Source organism: Lemur catta, chromosome 2, assembly GCF_020740605.2.
Source record: "Lemur catta isolate mLemCat1 chromosome 2, mLemCat1.pri, whole genome shotgun sequence".
NCBI lineage: Eukaryota > Metazoa > Chordata > Mammalia > Primates > Lemuridae > Lemur > Lemur catta.
The window spans coordinates 109,696,679-109,720,309 of record NC_059129.1 but is presented as its reverse complement, the minus strand read 5'-3'; the positions used below and the strand labels follow the sequence as shown (position 1 = coordinate 109,720,309).

Here is a 23,631-nt window from a genome sequence, read left to right as displayed (position 1 = left end):
TAACAAAGACTTAGACTAGAGTAATGTCAAAGGACTCAGGAGCCAACTGAAAGAGGCTTTCACTGGCCAAAAATGAGAATTTTGAGTTTCAGGAAAAATAAGAAATGTAATACATTAAAACCCATTGAGTATTTTTAAGTTGATAAGCTCAGGCCAGGCTCAGTGGTGTGTGCCTAGTAGTCCCAGTTACTCAGGACACTGAGGTGGAAGGATCGCTTGAGCCCAGGAGTATAATGCCAGCCTGGGCAACATAGCAAGACCCACATCTCTAATAAAAAGTACAAATAAATTAAAAATAAATTAATAAGTTCATAATGATATTAAAAAGCAAAAGTAATTGATCACCTTTAAAGAATGACAGAGAAGCAATTTATTACCTTGTAAACTGGTAAATAAAGAAAAAGAATCAGGCATATACCTTCCCTCTCATACATGAACTGTAATACTGGTAACCAAATAGTAGATAAGCAAAGTGTCTCTTAAAATTATTCCTAAGTGCCTCCTGATAAAATATCACCTATTGTCTTGCCAAAGGGATAAAGTCTCTGAATCCAGCTTCCAATTTGTTAGAAATACAGTAAGAAGAATGTGTTGAACTTCACCACACATATACAATCAGGAAAACACAGAATGTGTCTCCTACAGTTCAAATGACCCAAGTTTGTCCCTATAAATTATAAGGAAAAGAAAGAGAAAAATGGCGTATGGTTTAAAGTAAGAGGCTTAAAAGTCACAGTTTTTTTTAAATGATCATGGCTATCTATAGCGTCTAATGATGCAGAATTGGTTGGTAAAATATAAAGAAATGTAAGACTAAGACAGTAAATGCCAGGATGTGGTTACTTTTGGAAAGAGGGAAGAACTATTTGGTATAATGGGACAGGACATACATAGGACTTTGAGGGTGGCTGGTAAAGTCCTATTTCTTGATCTGGATAGTGGTTACTATGGTGTATGTCTTATGGTATTATACTAGGCTATATATTTGTGTGTTTGTGCTGGGGTGGAAGGGTTTATATTTGTGTGTCTTTAAAATCTAAATATATTTTTAAATACATAAATTTTTTTAAGGATTATCCAGAAGTATAGCCAACCTTAGTGGAATCTATTTTAAAGCTTGAGATCTATTTTGGATTACTCTCTCTTTTTCTAAAAGAATGTTTAATGTATTGAATTAGCTTGATGTGTATAAATTATAGATTATATTTCAACATAAAGGAAGCATAATTCAGATATAAGGTATATTTAAATATTCTATATGTCTTAAAAATGCTGTTATAGACATCCAGGTGCAAGTTTTTGTGTGGACATAAATTTTCAACTCCTTTGTGTAAATACCAAAGAATGCTGTTGCTGGATTGTATGGTGAGAGTGTGTTTAGTTTTGTAAGAAACTGCCAAACCATCTTCCAAAGTGGCTGTACCATTTTGCATTCCCACCAGCAATGAATGGGAGTTTCTGTTGCTCTGCATCCTCACCGGTATTTGGTATTGTCAATGTTCTAGATTTTGACCATTCTAATCAGTACATTTTAATATCTCATTGTGGTTTTAATTTGCATTTCCCTGATGACATATGATGTGGAGCATCTTTTCATATGCTTATTTGCCATCTGTGTTGATTCTTTAGTGAGGTATCGGTTAAGGTCTTTGTCCCATTTTTTTAATCGGGATGTTTGTTTTAAGAGTTCTTTGTATATTTTAGTTAATGGTTCTTTATCAGATATACATTTTGCAAATATTTTCTCCCAGACTGTGGCTTGCTTGCTCACTCTTTTGACTGTGTCTTTTGCAAAGCAGAAATTTTTAATTTTATTGAAGTTCAGCTCATCAATGCCTTCTTTCAATGGATTGTGCTGTTAGTGTTGCATCTAAAAAGTCATCATCAAACCCACAGTCATCTAGATTTTTTCCAGTGTCATCTTCCAGGCATTTTATAAAATTGTATTTTACATTTAGGTCTGTGATCCATTTTGAATTAATTTTTGTAAAGGGTGTAAGGTCTGTGTCTAGATTCATTTTTTTTTTCTTTGTGAATATCTAGTTTTTCCAGCATCATTTGTTAAAAAGACTATCTTTTCTTCATTGTATTGTCTTTGATCCTTTGTCTAAAGATCAGTTGACTATATTTATGTGGGGTCAATTTCTGGTCTCTCCATTCTGTTCCGTTCATCTATCTATTCTTTTTACTAATATCACACTGTTTTGATTACTGTATCTTTATAGAAAGTCTTGAAGTTGGGTAGTATCAGTCCCCCAACTTTGTTGTTATTGTTCGGTATTGAGTGGGCTTTTTCCTCTCTGCATAAACTTGTGTTTGTTTGTTTTTCTTTGTTTGTTTTAGAGATGGGGTCTCACTCTATCACCCAAGCTAGAGTGTAGTGACTCAATCATAGCTCACTGCAGCCTTGAGCTCCTAGGCTCAAGTGATCCTCCTGCCACAGCCTCCTGGGTAGCTGGGGCTAAATTTTTTGTAGAGATGGGGTCTCACTACATTGCTCAGGCTGATCTCAAACATCTGGCCTCAAGTGATCCTCTCACCTCAGCCTCCCAAAGTGCTGAGATTACAGGTGTGAGTTACTGCACCCAGCTCTGTATAAAGTTTAGAATCAAATTTGTTGAAATCTACAAAATAACTTGCTAGGATTTTTTTGATTGGGATTGCATTGAATCTAAAAATCGAGGCAGGAAGAACTGTCATCTTGATAGTGTTGAGTCTTCCTATCTATAAACATGGGACTATCTCTCCATTCATTTTGCTGTTCTTTGATTTTTCTTATTATAGTTTTATAGTTTTCCCCATATAGATCTTGTACATATTTTGTTAGATTTATACCTAAGTGTTTCATTTTGGCAGGGGGGGTGCTGATGTAAATGGCATTGTATTTTTAATTTCAAATTCCATTTGTTCATTGCTGGTATATAGGAAAGCAATTGATGTTTGTATATTAACCTTATATCCTGCAACCTTGCAGTAATCATTTATTATTTTCAGGAGTTTTTGTCAGTTCTTTCAGATTTTCTACATAAGCCATTATGTCATCTGTAAACAAAGATAGTTTTATTTTTCTTCCTTCCCAATCAGTATACCTTTTATTTTTATTTGCTTTATTTTGTCTTACTGTGTTAGCTAGGACTTCCAGTACAATATTGAAAAGCAGTAACGAGAGGGAATATCCTTGCCTTGTTCCTGATCTTAGTGGGAAATTTTCTGGTTTCTCACCATATTATGATTATTCAAATGTGAATGTCCATTTGATTTTTCAAATATAAAAAGATCAACCAGCACAAATTCAATATGTTGATTTCCCCACTCCTTGTAGATTCTAATCAATCATTGATAGATGAAGTTTAGCTGGTGTAAAAAGAATTTAGAAAGATCTTAGGAAACCTTCTTAAATGCTTATTTATTTAAATTTTTCGTTTCCTGCGGGATCGAGACATCAAGAAATATTTACATATATCTACTAGTTTGCATTTCCTTCCTGTTGATTTTTTTATTAAGAACTTTAATGAAAAGAATCCCAAGCTGTATTTCAAGAAAGTTGTATGTGAATTTTCTTCACATTTAATAAAAACCATATGTCATTTTACGGATGTTTCTCAGTTATAGTATTCTAAATGTATAGTATTAGCATAGCTCTCACGGTTAAAAAAGAATTGTTTTTTAAATGTTTTTAACCTTGTATGGTCAGTCCTATGCTAAAACAGTGTTATTTATTTGTGAACTATCACAAATAGATAAAATAGCTACTTTACATATAACAGCCCTTTGAAACTGGATACTATTGTGTGCTGACTTGCAACATAGTCTGTATGAAGAGAGGAAAAAACTACTAAATGCTGTGTTGTGAACCAATAATTAGACTCTCAATGTGGTGTAAAGTAGTCACAGGAGGTTCATTCTTGTCCTCATAAATTTGACCATATCTTTTCATTTGTATGCTATTAAATGACTTAGAGACATGACTTAATAATAAAATAAGCTCCTAAACAACAGCAGCAAGCACATAAAGCCTGCAATTATACAGTGATTACATGCCATTTGTTTAGAAATTGTCCTATTTGCTCTTAAATATAACAGCAAATGGAGAGTTGATTATTAAACTGCAAATTCAGCGTCTCATGGTTTAATCTCTTGTACTATTTGCTAAAGATTATTAAATATTTTTGCTTTGTTCACTGCAGAAATAATATAGTACCTGTGGTGTTATACAAATATTTTGATTTAAGTATTGTTTCCAATCAGTTTATTTCCCATTCTTGTTGAATTACCTGAGTTCACGTAAGTCAGTGGTTCTCACTGTAGTATGCATCAGAATCCCAAGGAGAGCTGTTTAAAACACAAATTTATAGACTCCATTCTCAGAGCTTCTGATTCTGTAGATCTGGGTGGGGCCTAATAATCTACGTTTCTTACAAGTTCCCAGTGATGCCAATGCTGCCCATCCCAGGAACACACTTCAAGAACCACTGACCTAGGACCATGAAACCTCCCTCTCTACAATTAACAGAATTGTTTTTTATTAATAGAAAGTTAGCTAAAAATATATATATACACATCATACTTTGGCTGTCACCACCGTTTAGGAAATCATGTCCTAATTTAGAAGGTCAAGAATTGAGGGAAACATTTCTTCTATTAGAGATCATAATACAGCTCCTTTTCTAAACTCTTACAAACATTGTATCTATCAAATGGAGCATTAAACCACTTGAGGTTTCATTTATATTAGAAAAAACTCCAGTTAAATAAAGCAAATAAAGCAGATAAAAGAGCCCTCTTAAAATCTCTGAAGAATATGTGACACAAATTTCTATCATTAATATATGATGAAGATGTTTAAAGCGCCTTTTGAAATCTTATTTCCTTAATATCAAAGATCCATGTTGGACTTCACCATAACATTTTTCTTTTTCTTTTTCTATCAAAACCCCTTTAAAAAGATAACTTCTTTTTCCCAGGGTTCTGAGTCATTTGTCTTCAACAGTTCAGCAGTACTGCCTTGGAGTGACTAAAAATTAAGGCCAGAGTGACAATACCTCACTTTTATTCTATGTCATAGCAGGTCAGATTTTCAGCATTCACATTAACTAGTGCATTCTACTTGTGTAATGCTGAAGTAGCTGAACTCTGTCTTTTGCACCTTGATTTTATGGAGTTTGTTCATAGTCTCTGTCCGCCGCCTGGCCCAGGAACTGGGCTGCAGTCCATCCTGTCACTTTCATCTTACTCCCCTTTTGTCCTGCTTGCCTGTGTTTTCTCCACTCAGTACTTTGAATCTTACTTTTCTAAACACACAGTGCTGTGGTCTCTTTCTTCTGTGAGAACTAGTTCTTTTGAACAAATCTGATAGATCAGTTCCTTAGCTATTAGAATGATCCCTATCTGAATAATAACCTTCAAGATGTTGATCAGTCATGGAAGAAAAGATGTCCATATAATGTACATAAATCATATTGGGGGGGAAGTCTGCTTTGTCTAAAGCCGAATTTAAGATCTTCAAAAGCACCTAAATGAAAACTTTCTTCACAGTTGTGTACAATTCTCTTTCTGTGTGTCTGTGATACATGTGCCAGTTTTATGGGGAAAGACTGATGGCCAGGATTTGTGTGATTACTTTGTGCAGTACTCACAGTATTATACTCGTCTTCATTTTCTTTTTGAGGAGGAAATAGAAGTTATTACTTGATCTTTTCCAGTGTATCATGAATTACCACTCTGTGGACGTTTTTCCAGTGTCACACTTCAAAGTCAAGCGTTGCTGTGAGTCACTGACCACAGTCACCATGTTTGCTACGTATCCCAAGTGCTCGTGTGACCTGGCGTATAGCACTTAGGCACTAAATAAATATTTGTTCAGTAAATGGATTGACATTTTAAAAAACTCAATTATAAAAGAGGTTCCTTTTTGGAAATTTGTAACTTAGGTTAGGAAATTTAAACTAAATTGAAATATGTGTGTGTATGATAGCTTTAAAAAGCTTTTTTTAGGCCGGGCGCGGTGGCTCACGCCTGTAATCCTAGCACTCTGGGAGGCCGAGGCGGGTGGATCGCTCAAGGTCAGGAGTTCGAGACCAGCCTGAGCGAGACCCCGTCTCTACTCAAAATAGAAATAAACTATCTGGACAACTAAAAATATATATAGAAAAAATTAGCCGGGCATGGTGGCACATGCCTGTAGTCCCAGCTACTCGGGAGGCTGAGGCAGTAGGATCGCTTAAGCCCAGGAGTTTGAGGTTGCTGTGAGCGAGGCTGACGCCACGGCACTCACTCTAGCCCGGGCAACAAAGTGACACTCTGTCTCAAAAAAAAAAAAAAAAATAAAAAAAATAAAAAGCTTTTTTTAAAAAAAAAACACAGGACATTAAGATATTACATGAGTGGCTGCAGTGGACAAGATAAACTGTTTCCTGTTATTACACTTGTATTTTAAAGAGGAAATGTCTGCCAAATTATTTCAATTTGATATTTTCAAAACTCTTTGAATAAGAAAAATATTGTCATGTGACATTTTGATATTCTGGTGATGATTGTTATGAATACAGGGCATTGTTTCATTGAATTGTTTATAGTGCTATAAGAATATAACTCTGATCTGTTAAAAGCAGATGCAGTGTTGTCATGAAATAGGATATATGAAAATATTTTAAAATCTCTTAATTTAAATGAAAAATATTTAAGAGGCTGTCAATCAAGTTAACATAATCGAGGGGTCAGCAAAGTACAACAGACACACCCATTTATTTACATTCTGTCTGTGGCTACATTGACCCTACAAGCATAGGTAGTGAGTGAATGAATGTGTGAATGTCCTCTGACCAGAAGTTGTACTTTTAAACATTTAACCTGAGGAAATAGTTATATATACAAATATGTGCAAGATATTCATTCCACAGCTGTTTATAATGTCAAAACAATGAAAACCTAAGGTCAACTAGTAAAGGACTGGCTAAATAGGTTCTGCTGTATCCTTATTACACCAGAACTAGTGTACTATATAGCTATTTTTTTTAAAAGAAGTTTCAGAAATAAATCCATTGATCTGAAACAAGAGTCAGCAAACTACAGCTCTCTGGCTAATTTCGGCCTGAGAATTGTTTTTGTACTACCAGAGCTATGACTGATGTTTATAAAAGAAGGATTATAAAAGAAAAATAAATAAATAAACAAGAGAGAGAAAGCATATGACTAGCAAAGCCTGAAATATGTACTGCCTAACCCTCTACAGAAAATGTTTGCTGACCCCTGGTATAGAATGTTGTATATAATATAGACTAAATGGGTGGGAGTGGATTTAAAACATTACAAAGTAGTATATATGGAATGATGCCATTTTTCAAAAAAAATGTATCCATACCATTTAGACACTTAAGATGTTAATAATAGTTGTGTCTGAGTAGACAGGATTAATAGGATTCTATATTTTTTATTAATTTTATGATTTTCAGTAATGAGAATATATTCACTGTATAATAAGAAAAAATAAAAATTTAATTTTAATGTGGGGCAAAAAACTTTTTTGAGTTGTGTAAGGTGCAAAGATATGTTTCTGCATTTTGTGGATGAAGAAACTGAGGCTAAGAAAGGTTAGTTAACTTGCCTAGAGGAACACAAATATAAGACAAAAATAGCATTGCTGCCAAATTTTCTGTCCAGCAGTGTCACCATTTGATAACTTAAAATGTTCATCCATCAGGTGACATATGGGCTTTGTGCTCAAAGGCAGTTTAGAGTTATCAGTGTATAATATTTGATAAAGGATGGTTATGCAGAAATAAAAAGGCACCAGCCTAATGGGATTAGATGCAAACCAGGTGGGTTTACATCTGCTTAAATAGAATGTAGGAGTATCTTACATTGTGTATTTTTTTAAAAAGAAAACAAAACCTATGTGCACATAATTATTCTGTTTACTTTATAAATTTGCAAACTGTTACTGCTAAATAATATGGTAATTCATTGCCCTTTCCCTCCTATAAATTGGGCATATGTCCCAAAGCTCACAAAAAGGGCACATGTCCTGAAGCTCATGTCCTTCACTATAAGGTAGACACAAAAGAGACATGTGACTTCTCAGGCCCTCTTGCAGACAACTGTTTACAAAATAAGCACCTTAGAAGAACGAATACACTACAACAATGAGAAGCCTTCTTTGTAACGAACTGATAGCTAATAACAGAAAGAAGCAGTAGGACTACAGCAAGCAGACATAATAGCTCAGTAGCTTTTGGACCATTTAGTGTGTGGACAAAAGGCCTAATATTCTTCTATTATTCCTGAGGGAACCACTATCTTATAGCGAAGAATGATGATAACTGTTATTGCTCTTTAAAAAACTACTTGTGCATTTAATCGTGTTAATAACTACCTTGTAATTTGGGAGAATGATTCCCTACTCACATATTTAGAAACTGAGGCATAGAAGGAGGTTCAGTGAGTGTTCAAGATCACACAGTCTGCATGTAATGGTGATGCTGAGTCCTTAGGATCACTGTACATTCACTAAATCAAAAAACAGATAAACATGTTTTTAAAACTGATATAAATTAAAAGGTTAAACTATAAATGTTTTGAAGCTCTTCAGAGGTGAGCTTCAATGAACTGGAAAAATTCACCAGCATATAGACTGCCTCATAAGTCAAAAATGTCAGGGAATCACAATGTACAGCCATCCTTCAGTGTCCGTGGGGGATTGGTTCCAGGACCCCTCACAGATACCGAAATCCACACATGCTCAAGACCCTTATATAAATGGTATATATACATATAGTCATATATATTCATATACCCTATGCACATCCTCCCATATACTTTCTCTCTAGACTACTTATAATACCTAATAAAATATAAATGCTATGTAAATGGTTGTATTTAGGAAATAATGACAAGAAAAAATGTCTGTGCATGTTCAGTACAGATCCAACCATTATTATTAATATTTTCCATCTGTGGTTGGTTGAAGCCACAGATGTGGAACTCAGGATACAAAGGCCCCACTGTACTTGCATAGATGAGGCTGTCATTTTTTTTCCTCATCTTTTTTTGAACAAAGATTCCCCAGCCTGGATTTTGTATATTTTAAGTGATTTCTGATGTCTGCCTGCAAGAAGAATAGTAAATAGAACAGCCCCTATTTCAACACTATGACATCATATATTAACCTCTATATGTGGATTCTGCAAGTTCTATTAGAAATCATAGCCAGATAGAAGAATATATGCTTTCATAATTCCATCTCTTTAGTAGGCATTATATCTTTTAAAACAAAGATGCTTTCCTGTTGATGTGAAGTGTATGTTCAGAAACTATTAGGCATATTCATATAATTTTAAATATTGTTCAATATTATATACTGCTTATTTTTCTAAACTCATGTTGGTGATTTTCCCATTTAAAGTAAATGGAGATCGAATGAGCAGCTTGACGACAACCCAGCTTTCAGCACTGTATAGCTTGGATTATTATAATAGCTTGGATTATTCTGCTGTTATTTATTGTTCTTGCTGTTATTTGTTATTCATTATTCTTGAGCAGGTGTTTTAGGAATTAGAATGTCTATGATAACACAGTGTGTGCTACACCTAAGGATAATTCTAAGCACGAGAGCTGTAGAGCCCCTGGATTTCCACTCCCATTTCTGTGTATTTTTAACTTTTATATTGAATGAGTATTAGAAGGACATATAATTTTCATCACATTATTTCTTCCTCCCACACCCCTCCTCATTTATTTCTACCACAAACATATACTTTCTTCTTGGGAAATGTTTTTTTGTTCTTGTTGTTTTGGTTTTTTTTGTTTGTTTGTTTGTTTGTTTTGAAGGGCCCTAATTATTTCACAAGATGTTCCTTCTATCAGATAGCCAACATAGTGCTTTTTAGTGTTGTCATTCATGTATGTTTGCGTCTTAGAAAAGTTCCGTAACCAGTGAGAAATACCTATTTCTCCTAACACTGATGACCCAGAAATCACTCCACTTGTCATAAGTGGGAGGCACTAAGGTAAAGAGTGTTGGAACTTCCTTAAGACATCTGATGTACTCTGTTAGCCATCCCTTTAACTTCTCTCCCTGGTATTTAAGGCCAAGAGCTTGTCTTATTTAATCTGTCTGTTTCTTTCCTACCGTTTTCTAGACCTATTAATCTAAACTTCCACCTCTTCTCTATCATGAAAAGCTACACACTGCTGTCTATTGACCTACCCCCAATAAGCACACACCTGCACCCACGTAAGCGCCGCCTCTCCAGCCTTTCCTCTCCACTAAGACCTAACTCACTTTTTTTTATTCCCACAGTTACAGCATATATCACATAATCGATTCTCTACTTATATGTTAGTTTACACTGTTGTTGCATATTTTATGCTTATATAGTTTTATGTGGCTGACTTGCCTTCCTGGTTATAAGCTCTTTGAGATCAGGGATCTTATTTTTTCTTGTATGTCTCTCTATAGACCTTACCACATGGGTAAACATATAGTAAGTGCTTACTGAGTCTCAAAACTATATCCTAAGAGCAGAAAAGTTCCTCAAAAAATGTCTTACCTAGTGTTCTCATTTTACAAAAGAGAAAATTAGAGCAGTGAAGTGACCTATCTTCATTGTGACAGATTAAATAAGACAAGCCCATGGCCTTAAATACCAGGCAGAGAAGTTAAAGGGATGGTGAGGAGCAAGCCCTGACCTGGACCCCAGGGCTCCTGACTCCCAGTTCAGTGTGCCTGTCACCAGGCGGCCTTCACTCTGGCTGGTGTGCAGGGACACGCAGCAGGAGTAGGTGGCATTTGTTGCTGCGCACATGGTGACAGTGCTGATATGCCTGCCCTGAACAACAGCGTGAAATTCTCCTCAGTATTTCTCCCCAGTTTTCATCTTGCTCTCTTAACTTTATAAATACTCTCTACTCGGGAACTAGGGAATGAAAAGAAAGTCATCTGTCAGGAAAAAATCAATATCAGGATACAACTTTACTCATTCATTTATCAACATTTAGTCATATTGACTAGGGGCTAGTATAGAAGCAACTTCTTTTTAAGATTTTACTACTTGTTAATTTTTTCATGAGAATAAATATTTTTAAAAAGCTAGATAAATCTATTATAAAATGTCTATACACTAGAACATTCTAATTTAGATTTTTTAATTATACTTATAATCAGAAGTTTTTTCCTTTGTTTAAATTTTGTGCTTTCATATATTAGTAGATGCAAGTCTGAGAGACAGTTATATTGATTCTTCTTGGTTATAACCCATGGTTATTGGCAGGTTAGCATGCATGTTTTTTGTTTTTTTTATTTTGAATAAATAAGTTGCTTTTATTTTTTGGAAAAATAAATAACATTCTTTTCATCTAAATTCCTGAAGGCTAAAAGTTGAATTTTGTTGTATCAAATCACAGGGAAGAAAAACAATTGACAAAAGCAGTAATCTAATTAAATGTACCATTTTTTTAAGAAAAATGTAGTTCATAATGCATAAAATGTCTATGCACTAGAACATTCAACATTTAATTCTTTCATTAAAAAAGACAACTTCAGTTTTAGATTTCAATCAATTAAAGAGAGAGAATAGGAAGATTAGAAAAAAGCAGGAAAGATGTATGCCCACAGGCGAGAGTCCCTCCGGTTTAAAAGGATGGCAGGTATGAGATGGCAGGAAGCTGATACTCACTTGGCTGTGGCTGTCAGCAAACCGTCCCACATCAGAGCATTTACCTAGGAGAAAAGGGCTTCTCCAAACCCCAGTTTCCTCATCTGTATAATAGGATTAGAAAACTAGATGACATTTGGTGTCTCTTCTGGCTCTAAATTGCTGCTGGATTTATTATTTTTACATATCTTTATTCTGATAATTAAACTTTTTGAGGTTCCACTCTAAATTGAAAAGCCAGAATAGCTCAATAAGTACTTACAAGTTGAGTCATTGAATTTAGCCCATAGTACGTGCAAGTTAATCAACTCAGTTGATATATGGGTTATTTTCAGCTGAAGATATTTATCTTATCAATGGCATCTTGTGCTGAAAGCTTTATGTAGTGAAAATGAGTAACAGGTAAACTCTGCTTATACTAATGGGGAATTAGTGTTTGATCTTTTAACAGTGAAGTTTTCAACATGAGCATTTGAAGAAAGGCTTTGATAGTGATTGTGCATTTCAAACTGAAGCATGTCTGAACTAAAAATGTTTCTTTCCAGAGCCATCTGTTCTTACTCATTTCTTTTTTCCTTACTCTTTGCTCTGGCATGTATATATTCTTATATAGTTCTTTAGGGAACTGCAAACTAGAAAGGCAAAGAAAGCCATACATCTTGTTTACAGCCTTGTCTAATACTATCTGTAAGGGTAAAGTGAAAAGATAAATGTGTTTATTTGATAGATTTTATATTTTGAAGTTTTTAAACCGTTAATCAAAAACAGCAGTAAGATTGTGATGATGTTACTTAAGTATAATGAAAACATACAATTTTGATGTAGTTATTTTGAAATTCATAACTTTAGGCCATAATAGTTCTTATTTAAAGTTATTTGTTAGTTACATGCTTGAAAGAGCTATTTCATCATATTTTACCGCCCTTCTTTCAGCAAGTTATATTAGTTCTGACTTTTACTATGAATGTAATCAAAATCTCTATAATGCAAAATCTTTTAGAAGATTCTTGCTGGATCATAACATGTCAGCCCATCTTTAACTGATTGCTGCTTGTACAAAAACTCTGTTTTCTTTTAATGGTCATTAAAAAAATGTCTTCTATTATCAGTAGGGATTACATTTTATGACTGTCATTTTTCATTTTGCCCTCTTAACTTTATAAAATCCTCCCTACCAAATATAGGTACCAACAAACCCTGGGATCCAAGCTTGACTAAGAATTGGGTGGCAAATTAACACTTCCAGTCTTAAAAAATGATAATTCACCTTGCTTTTTTGCCAGCCACATTTTGGTGCTAGTTTTGTGGCTTCTGAATACTAGCTTGAATTATCAGCCCTTCTCTTCCATTTTACCAGGGAAACTGAGAACCAGAAGTGTCAAGTGACCAGCCCAGGTCCGGTGCACTCTCCGTCATACCTGTCCCAGTTTTCAGAGGCACTGAAGTACCATTTAGTGTACTTTTTGCAACAGTGTGCTGTTCCACACATCATTTAAGATGTGTTAGTTAAAACTTAATTGCCCTTTAGAATGATTTGTGACATGTCTCCTTCATGCTTTTAGCAATATTAATTTTATAAGCTAGTTTTATTACATGCTCATTATTTTAGGTAGAAAGATGTTCTCTTTTAGAATCTGGGTTTCTCCTCTAGTAACCTCTCATCAGATCTCAGGAGGAGAGAACAAATCAAACATTAAGAATTGAAATTGATCCAGCCTCATGTATGATTTTATTTAAAGCATCAATGGGTTAATTGTCCAAAAATATTTTATAATTGAGTCCAAGATTGAGAATATTTAAAGTTAAAATAATAATTACTTGCAAATAGTAGCAACTAGTGGAATAGGACAAAGCACTTTGTGTCAATGGTTTCTTATTACAATGCCCCAGATATGTTAATTAATCTTTGATTCATTCATTTATTAAATGAACATTTATTGACAAGCAGATGTTTTGCTGGATGCTGGAACAAGACAAAGTCCATTCCTTCATTGAGCTTGTATCTAGTAGAGTTGTCAAACAATAAACAAGTAAGCAAATAAAATAATTAGGATGTGATAAATAGAGGGACAAATAAACAAGGTTATATGACAAACAATAAATGATGGTGGCCAACTTTGTGTGGGGTTGTTAGGAAAAGACCTATCATAAGAGAGGACATATAAACAGATTGCTGAAGATAAGAATGAGCCAGGCATACAAAGAGCTAGGGAAAGACCTTTGCAGGCAGAGGAAACTGCAAGTGCAAAAATCTTGAGATGGGAAAGGACCACTGTTTTCCTACATGTTAACTGAGAATATAAATATCTTCCCACCTGCTACTCATAGCACTATGGTAATATCAATAAATTTAAATAGATAATTACTGGATTGGAGATATATAATAGGCAGCAAAGGAGAAATTGAGGTCTTTTTCTCTACTTTTAGAAAGAAAAGAATTATTAGGGGACACGAGAGAGGACACACAAGAAAACATTGAGATCTGTATCTCACCTTCTATAATCATATACTGCTTTGTGTGATACCAGTTGTCAGTGTGGAAGTTCACAGACAGTGAGGATCTTGACCTGGAGTTGAGACATGATTTGGGCCTTAAAGAATGGGTAAATTTGGATTGGCCAATAGGAGGAAGAAGAAGGTGTTTCAGAAGGAAAGAACTGTATAAATAAAGATGCTAAGATGGACTGAATTTGCGTGAATGCTTGAGACTATGAACACTCAAAAGCTGGAGCCAGAGCAGTCTTTGAGGGAACAGGGGATGATAGACAGTCTGATTCAGAGCGGTGGCTGAAAAGTCAGTGGAACAGTTTTGACCTAATGTTTTAGACAACAGAGGGAATCATTATGGTTTCTTGAACAAGAAAGTTGTATGGTAAAAAGAGCAAATTGGTAATATAGGTACAGATTAATGGAAACAAGGAAAGATTATGGGAGGCTAGATAGGAAGGCCTTCTTTTTTATCATAAATTTCACTGTACCTGGTGATGAGAACATAGTCTATGCTTATATCAGGGAATGAGCTGTATACAAGACATTTCAGAGGAATTAACAATGATACTTTGTGACTGAAGAGCTATAAATCAGAAGTCAAAATGCCTGCTTTCTCTAGTCCAAGAGACCAAACAATAAATGTCAATGATGGAACTGGGGAAATTTTCCTAGAATAATTTTAAATGACTGATTCCGTGTTGGACATGTTAAGTTTCAGAAGACAACAAGACCCCAAATTGTGATGTGTGTACGTAGGTAGAAGTAAGGAACTAGAGCTCAAATGGAAAGTTGAATTCAGGAATGCAAATAAGTGGTAAGAAATGAGGCCTTAGCTCTTGAGAATAAATGCTCATGATTAAGAGTATGTATGGGGAGGGGCATGCAGGTGGAGAGTAACACACAGAGAGAGACATAGGGAGGGAGAGAGAATATGAACCTCAGTACGTAGAAGGCACCAAAACAGCTATTGGATAAAAGCCAAGTCCTTGGGGTGACACTATTATCATTATCACCATAAAAACTATGACTATCCTTTAAGAGTGATTACTATGAGCCTTTAAATATAATATCTTATTCTTTCCACAACATTTAAAAAGTAAATGTTATTGTTATCTCCATTTTATAGACGAAGAAGCTTAGGACAGAGATTAAGCAACTTGCCCAAGATTGTCCCATTTGAAGACGTGGAGCTGAGATTCAGACACAGGCACCGTGCTTCAAAGCATGAGCCCCTAACTCCCATGCCGTATGGTTATATCCTAGATGGTGTTTTAATTACATAGTTTAACTTATGTCTTATGTAAGTTTCTTGAAAAGGAGTTAATTAACACTTTAAAAAGTTGGGTAGAAACCAGACAGTCAACAGATGGCTGGGCAGTGATTGAATAAATCCTTACAGCAGAAGACAACGTGGAATTCTCTAGAGTAAGGCAGAGAAAAGGAAGGAAGAATATACCCTTTGCTCAATTTTTTCTTTCTCCTCTCTTTCCATACACTGTTAGTGGTTGATACAGGAAACTGTCCCCTCTGATGAAAGTTATAATAATAATTTGTGGGAAAAATGGCACCTCTGTTTTTTAGTACTTTCTATATGCTACAGATGTATGTCTTAGTTTGCATACAAGGAATGTCAATTTATCTAAACTGATTGTCAACCAAAGTTTTATATTGAAACTCATTTCTTTCTTAGCTTCCACTACTAAATGAGAGTTGGATTCCAAAAGAGTAGGGTTTGGGAAGTAGCCTCAGGATTGGTATTACTGGATTACCTTCAGTCAGAGAGCCCAAGTACCTAGATTTCTCTGTGGGGAGGCTCAGGTCTTAGAGCAGGACTTACGCACTGGAGCCCATCCCTCTGGAGAAGCTACATGTGACTTCAACAGTTGCTTTAAAGAATGCGTCCCCATTGGCTGAGAGAATTTGCTTCAATTCTCCATGCTCTCCAGGGTTCCTCCGGCCTTCCTCCTTCTCCCTTGTTTGAGGAGGAGGCACAAGGAAATAGTAAGCTCCCAACCTGCCGTGCTCCATCATACGGCTTCTAGGAGAAGGGACCAGGCACCTGCCTGGTGCTCTGTTCCTTGTTTATTCTTCAGGCCCCCATCTGCCACCTTCAGTGCTTGCACTGACTTCCCAGGGATTCCCCCTTTACTTCCCACGCCTTACCCCAGTGTCTGGTATTATGAGCCCCAGTAAAATGCTGCACACAGCCCTCATCTAAGTGCTATATCTACCAAATTGCCTTACTGAGCTCAGCTAAATACCTACAGGATTTCATCTCCTGCTCTCATTTTATTTGTGTTCTAGATATGTATGTGCATTTATTATTTTCCCTACTAAACTCCGGGCAGAATCTATACCTAATTTGACTTTGTGTTTTCCATATCTCCTAACTTAACATTAGAGAAAGTAAAAGCTGCAAGGGGCTGAGAGGACATAGATTACTTGTAATAATAATATATCTTTTTAAAACTTCTCCTTTCTCTATACCATGGTGAATAACTGTGCTGACTTGAAGGTGGGTTAAGACCAAATCTCCTGATTCTCAGTCCAAGACTTACCCTCCGACAATGGGGTTCTCTCCCTGGCATACACATTGAAATCACTAGGCATTGCTTGCGATGCTTTAAAAATCCTGATCCAGGAGCCCCAAACCATCGAAACTAGAATCTCAGGAGTGGGATCCAAACATCAATAGTGTTAAAGTATCCCCCCATGATTCTAATGTGCAACCAAGATTCAGAATAACTACCCCACAGTGTGGTGGTCCCTGGACCATTCTTGCTTCATTAGGTAATTCTATTAATTTGAAACACTTTTTAAGATAATTAAAATTTTTAAGTGGAAAAGTGTTAACTATGAGATAATGGTATAATACATTTTGTTTTGCTTGCAAAAGTAGCTTACTTAACTGTTTAACTTTTCAGATATTTCGAAAGAAAGCAGTGGAACTTGGGGTAAAATTGCTACCTGCATTTCATACTCCCTCTGGAATACCTTGGGCATTGCTGAATATGAAAAGGTAAAACTCTTCATTTTCCACAACATATTCTAAGGTGAAATATTTAAGATTGTTGCCTAACAAGGAGACAGTATATGGATGATTACTTGTATGATGCCAGTGACAGATGGACTCCACTGGGAGTCTTGAGATCCTGCTTGTGCTGGAAGCTATTAGCTTGTAAGTGTTCCTTAGCCTCAGGTGGATCCCTGTCATGGGATAGCATGACCCCAACAGAGTCATTCAAGCCAGACGTGATTTGAGGTTTTCCCTGTTTCATAATGACATTGCATCAGTGATGCTGTCTCTCTCCATAAGTACCAAGCGCATTCCATTATCTTTTAAGTTGCTGTCAAAGCATTTCACTTCCAAGGAAGCAAATTGTTCAGAGCACTTACTATGTTAAGCTACTGGTCAGAGATGCTACAGAGATACAACACTTGGACTAATCAGATCCCCCATACCAGGAGCTGATGTAACAGACTGGGACCACCTGAGGCAGCCCAGCCCACAGATATAAGGAGAGAAGGCAATTGATCCACTGACCCAGGTCAATCCAACTGTCTTACCCGCTGCAGGTGGAGAACCCTAGTATGCCAAGTCCTTGAGAATGTGGCCCCAATGAAACACCTGGGCTGAACAGACTTCCTAGTGTTCTCCCAGGGAATAGTTTGAATTTTCATGATAGCTTAATCATTTCATTAATAAAGAGTTTTGTCTTAGGCATCCTTCTTAACTCCTTCCTCCCCATAAGTTAGTAATAGAGTGTGTCTCTTCGTGATAGTGGTGATGATGGTGTTGATAGCTGTTACTGTCATCATAAAATGTGATAGGCTCTTTACTCGAATTACCACATATAATCCTTACAACAATCCAGTAAGGTCAATACTCCATTTTACTAATAGGAAACTCTAGTCCCAGAGAGATTAAGTAATTTGCCCAACATCATACAGTAAATAAATGGTAGAGCTAGAATATATGCTTAGATGTTTATACACACATTGATGCATACATACAAATGAAAATGCTTTCTTATTTTAGATACACCAAGAAGATATAGAGTGCTTTGGCAGGATTAATGCACATTTCTTCTTAATTTATTTTAGTGACATTCTGCCCTAAAATTGATCATGAAAAATTATGAAATTAATCATGATTTCATTATTTTTCCCTTAATAAATAAATTTGTGAGATGTTATGCTTTGTTTTCATTTGAATGTTTGAATGTTATATAGCTATACCTTGAAATCATCCTGTACCTATCTAGAAGAGAGTGAGTGCATGTGTGTGTGTGTGTGTGTGTGTGTGTGTGTGTGTGTGTGTGTGTGTGTGTGTGTTTGGGAGCAGGGTGGGCATGTTGAGGCAGTGGTATCAGGGAAGTCCACACCTCTGGGCCGTGTTAAATTGAGGTAGTTCCCTATTATATAATGTGATGTCTTGGGATCTCTTTTTCACTTAAAGGAGTCCAAAGGCTTTCTCTATCAGCTTGATGATCATAGCATATACTATAGAGTCATAAGGCAGGGGAGGGTCTGAGCTTGGGTTGGAAGCAGCTTGGTGTTTGTTTGGAGGCCCATGAGTTTTTTATTTGGTTCATGCAGACTTTCTATATTACTTTCTATATCTTCAGACTTTGTATTTATAGATAGTATTCTTATCAAGGTACTACTCTCTTACTTAAAACAAAATGTGGTCACAAAAGTACTGTGCACAATTCACTCATTTTTTTTCTTACCTGCCCACTGAGAAAAATGATCTGAGCAAAGTAGTACACTAAACTAATTGGTTATCAAGAGACCTGGTTCTAAATCTTTTACAGCTACTCAAGGTTTGTCTTTGGAGCAGTCACTCTCGAGGCTTATTTGTAATCTGGAAAGTAGGCTAGTTCAGTAGTTATTTTGTGAAACTTTCTGGGTTCACAGACCATGCACATTGTGATTCTGATGAAACATGGTCTTCTCCTTATAAAATACTCCTGAGTATTTTATACTCCTCGCATACTCCTGAGTGCATGATTTTTTATGTAATTTCCAAAAGCTGGCAGTACAATGGAAGCCTGCCTAGGACCTAAGAATCCCAAGTTTAAAACCCTGGAGATGATGATGGTTCCAGCCTTCTACTGAAAGGTTCTCTGAAGCTAGTTCCTATTGCTTCCTGGAAGATAATGAAATTGAATGAAAGCCTACTAAAACTAATAGAGAGGGGTATGGACCACATCTTTGCAAAGGTTGAGTCAATTATTGTAAGATGCTGATATCATTTAAATAGTTCTGGCCTCTCTTAAAATATATACAAGAAATTGGATTATTTTGAAGTGTGTTTAACTTAGTGTTTATTTCTAACAGCCAAGTGAATTTTGCCTTAATTAAATCTATTCCTAGAGTACTGTGGGGATATTTTTCAGTACATAAAGGAAAACTTAGCTATCAAATACTAAATCCTCTATTACCTTTCATGTCTACTTCTGTCAGGAATTCATTAACTAAGGCATTGAGGTTTATTATAAGACCTTATTTTGCATTATATTTTACATTGAAACTTTTTTAATTTCAAAAATGACAGAAAAATTGTATATGGTGAAAAATAATGTGCCATTTTCATTTATGTATTCTCTGATGTTTTCAAGTTAAACTAGAGGAAATTGGGTAACCATTTGGCAACTGATAGGAATACTTTTAATTTCTTCTTGGCAACTTGCATGAATTTTTTTTAATGTGTTTTATTCACTCTCAATCCCATTTACTAAATAGCAGTGACTTACCCAAATTCATGTAATAAGCACTGGCAAAATTATTTGTAATGTCAGTTCACTATAATTCCTCCTATCCCTTTGCTGAATCAAGTACACTTATTGAATCCACTCTCCTTCCGTCCAGGAAGCTGATTTGTCATTTTAAAAATTTTCCCGTAGGGGAAGAAATGACATTCATATTTATGTATAGAACTACTTTTCAGAATGTGCTGTTGATGGCACCTGTACACGTATGCTGTTTCCTCTGAAGCTCTGTATTTTCACAGTACAGCACCAAGTCAGAAGGGTCAGCTGGCATAGAGCTTCTTTTCTAGTTTTGGAAGGCTGTCACCAGCAAAAGTCTCAAAGGAGGTGGGGAAATATATCTGGCAAAATCGTATTTTCTTAATTACCTTCTCAGAGTAAGAGAATGTAGATGGATAGCCAAGAGAAAAAAGTGCTTGAAGATACTTTTTAGAATAGCTATGTATTCACTATTGACTGGCTTTGAAACTCTTGGCAAGAATTAGGATTGGAGAAACATTGAACATGCTGGTGGCTGTAGGACAACAATTCTGCTCTTGTCTCAATTTTGAAAATAGTTATGAATGCTGCTCTTTGCCAACATCTCTCTGTTAACAACAATGTGAACTTATTGGTATTATCTGTTCACATTCCTCTAGTATTCAGGTTATTGCCAAAAGCTAATTGGTTTCTTTACCCTTTCTTTGTCAAAAACAAGCATTTATTTGAGTCCCTGCTGTGATAAAAAGGTTCTGGTGCTAAGTCCTGGGAAGATTTTTTGCTTCACTTTATTTGAGAAGATAACAGACGTGTTCTTTCCCTCAGGGGATTCACAGCCTGGTTGGTAAAGTAGAATATATATTTTATACATTATATTATACACTCACACATGCCATTGACAAATGTAAGATATTCTGTGCCAAGGAGAGATAATAAGTACTCACTGGGTTGAATTTAAAGCAAGCAGTACTTTGAATAGGGGAGGTTTATGTATTTGGAACCAAAACATCAATAAGCCAAACTGTATTTCAGTATTTGTGCAAGTTAAAAATATGCAGAGAACCTAAGTAATTTATTCATATACTACATTAGGAACCCTGTCCCAAAATCTTTTCAGAAAAAAATATTTTTAAATTGCCTTTTCTGCCACATCTATTATAGATTCTTAATTCAAGGGCTGCCATATGAAGTTGTAAATTAACTGGAATTGTGATGTAATAGCAAGTAGTCGTTTGATAACCTAGGTGTTATACACAGTACCTGACTAGACTAACATGCTTGCTTCCCTAATGCAATCACAAAACAAGGATGCAAAAGTTATATATCACCTGTGTCCGAAGAAAAACCATTGCATTTCTAACATGTTAGATTTTGGTAGAATTCAATTTCTGTAATGTGAAAATGTAGGTTGATGTCTGATCTTGTTATCACTATTAGTAAGCGGTCCTATGCATTTTTTCCTCCAACCTGAAGCAGAGAAATCACTTCTGTGGCTTGTAAAATCAAGCATTTCACCATTTCCACATTTCTAGGTATAAGTCAAGCCTAGGTAGAGCAGACTTATTAGATTTGGGGTTTATTTTTAAAGTGTGTTCTTAATTTAAAATAATGTAGTTAATGTTCCCATTATTCATTTCTATCACGGGGCATACAGTCTGGGCATTCCTAATAATTATTCTGTCTTTCTTGATAAATGAGTTCGTTTTAGCTATATACTATTTTATCACTTCTCTTTGTGGATTTTTCTGACACTTGCCTGGTGGTTATACTGAGTAGAACTGTCTACAGCGTGTGCTTTTAGTGCATGCCATCAGCGAGTGCGCTAGGAAATGAGTGATCTCCATTCAGATTCCCATTAGTCAACAAGGTGACAAATGAGACACAACCCCCTTACCTGTTCTTATTTCCTGCTTTGTAAAGCTTTATTTACCGACTATTCTAATTATCTGACAAAAACATGTACTAGATCATTAGTTACATTGCTGTTTATGTTATTATAATTAAATTGCAAATTGCTTTACTTTAACTGAAATAGGGCCTTAATTAAGAATAGTACATAGCTTGATGTTTTCTGATAGTGCAAGATATTCCTATATGAGACATGTAGTATGTATATTTTCAGAAAAGGTGATATAGCCCCTCTATCGGGTTTCTTAATACTTTTGTGGTGTACAGTGCTTAAATATTAGATTATAGTTGGTTAATTTTAAGAAACACCAACTATGAAAGGCAGTCTGATAGGTTATATATTTTTAAATCATTTCCCTATAACTCCCTATGTTTTCACTTGACAGTTGAAATATAAATATTTTTGCATTATTAAATTTGCTAACCATTTTTCAAAGTTTTTGGTTTGAGGTTTGAAAGAAGTATATTATGTTTTCAAATGAAGCAAAATACAATTCCATACTTTAACACTATAGTAATAATGTAAAAAAAATCAATAGACATTTTCTGAACATAAGCAGATCAAACTGATTTAGTGGTATACTAGTATTCTAAGAGACAAAAATATTGCTTAATCATCCTAAAAATGTTCTGTAGCAGTGATATAAGCCAGAGCATAAAAATCAGAACTTCATCTTATAGTGTGTGTTTTATTTATGTGCTTTATGGATCTGTTAAGAATTCAAAGACAAGTTTACTAACTTTAGAAAAGTAAAAAAAAGAAGTTAGTCTTTCCAAGTATTTAAGTTAACCTTTTTTATGGTTTCTTCCTCTCTTTCCCTGATTAGATGTTTTATTATATTGGGTTTCCATCTTTTATCTATTTTAATTCATTTGGCCACTTATACTCTTCTGGAAATAGAAATCAACCACATATTAAGCTTTTAATAGTGACATGCACAGTTATTAATATCAAACATTAGAACATTATTACCATAGATAATGCTGCTGTTTATCGACATTGACAGTCTAGCTGTTGTCCTTGGGCAGTTCACTTAACTGTCTGAGTTTGTCTTCTCATAAGTAAAACTAAAATAACAGCAGTAATAATAATATCTATCCTGACGACCTCATAAAGCTTTTGTGAAAATCTAATTAATTAATATGTAAAAGAAGGTTAAATATTGCAAAGTGCGGAATTATTCTTAATTTATGGACCTTTTCTCAATATTTCATTATGAAAGAATAGATACATAAATATATATATAAGTAAATATATATATCATTAATTTACTTTTGTTAATAATTGCACAACATTTCCACTTAACTCTAAGCAGTTTGTTGCTTCTTCTGGAAAGCAGCCAATTCCAAGCATTAATTACCCAAAAGGAGTTTATTTGTCCTTTTTCCCCTTGTACTTTTTTTTTAATCCAATGAGACTAGCAAGTAAACTTTGCACCATTTTAGCATAGAAGGAGAAAAGGACATTTTTTACTAAGAACTTCTGAGTAATTATTAAAAGGCAAAGCTCTTTCCATAAAGCCGTACTTGCGGCTTTAGGCAAAGTGGCTTTGTTATAAACAGCTGATGACCTGAACCTGTACCTGAGGGCATGGCAAGGGCCAAAGCAGACAGAGGCAGGGATTATGCTCCCACCAAATGAGCAGGAGGGAACAGAGACCTCTTAGATTATTTAATTCTCTCACCAAGTTTTGGATCACTGTGTCCCTGCCAGGCACTCACTAGCTTGACCAAACTAAAGGCATTTATTTATTGCAAGTGTACAGTCAGTATAGCAACACTTACTTTAAATGTACTTTGTATATAGCCTCCTTTCTGGAGACATTAGG

The 23,631-nt window shown here is 35.3% G+C and overlaps 1 protein-coding gene across 1 annotated transcript in view; it reads left to right on the top strand.

Annotated features, from left to right (window-relative positions):
- MAN1A1 (mannosidase alpha class 1A member 1) overlaps positions 1 to 23,631 on the top strand; it is a 160,519-nt gene that overhangs the window by 71,958 nt on the left and 64,930 nt on the right. The window contains exon 5 of the mRNA XM_045544273.1: positions 17,066 to 17,160. Within this exon, the coding sequence (XP_045400229.1) occupies positions 17,066 to 17,160 (95 nt within the window). The remainder of the gene's footprint in view (positions 1 to 17,065; positions 17,161 to 23,631) is intronic.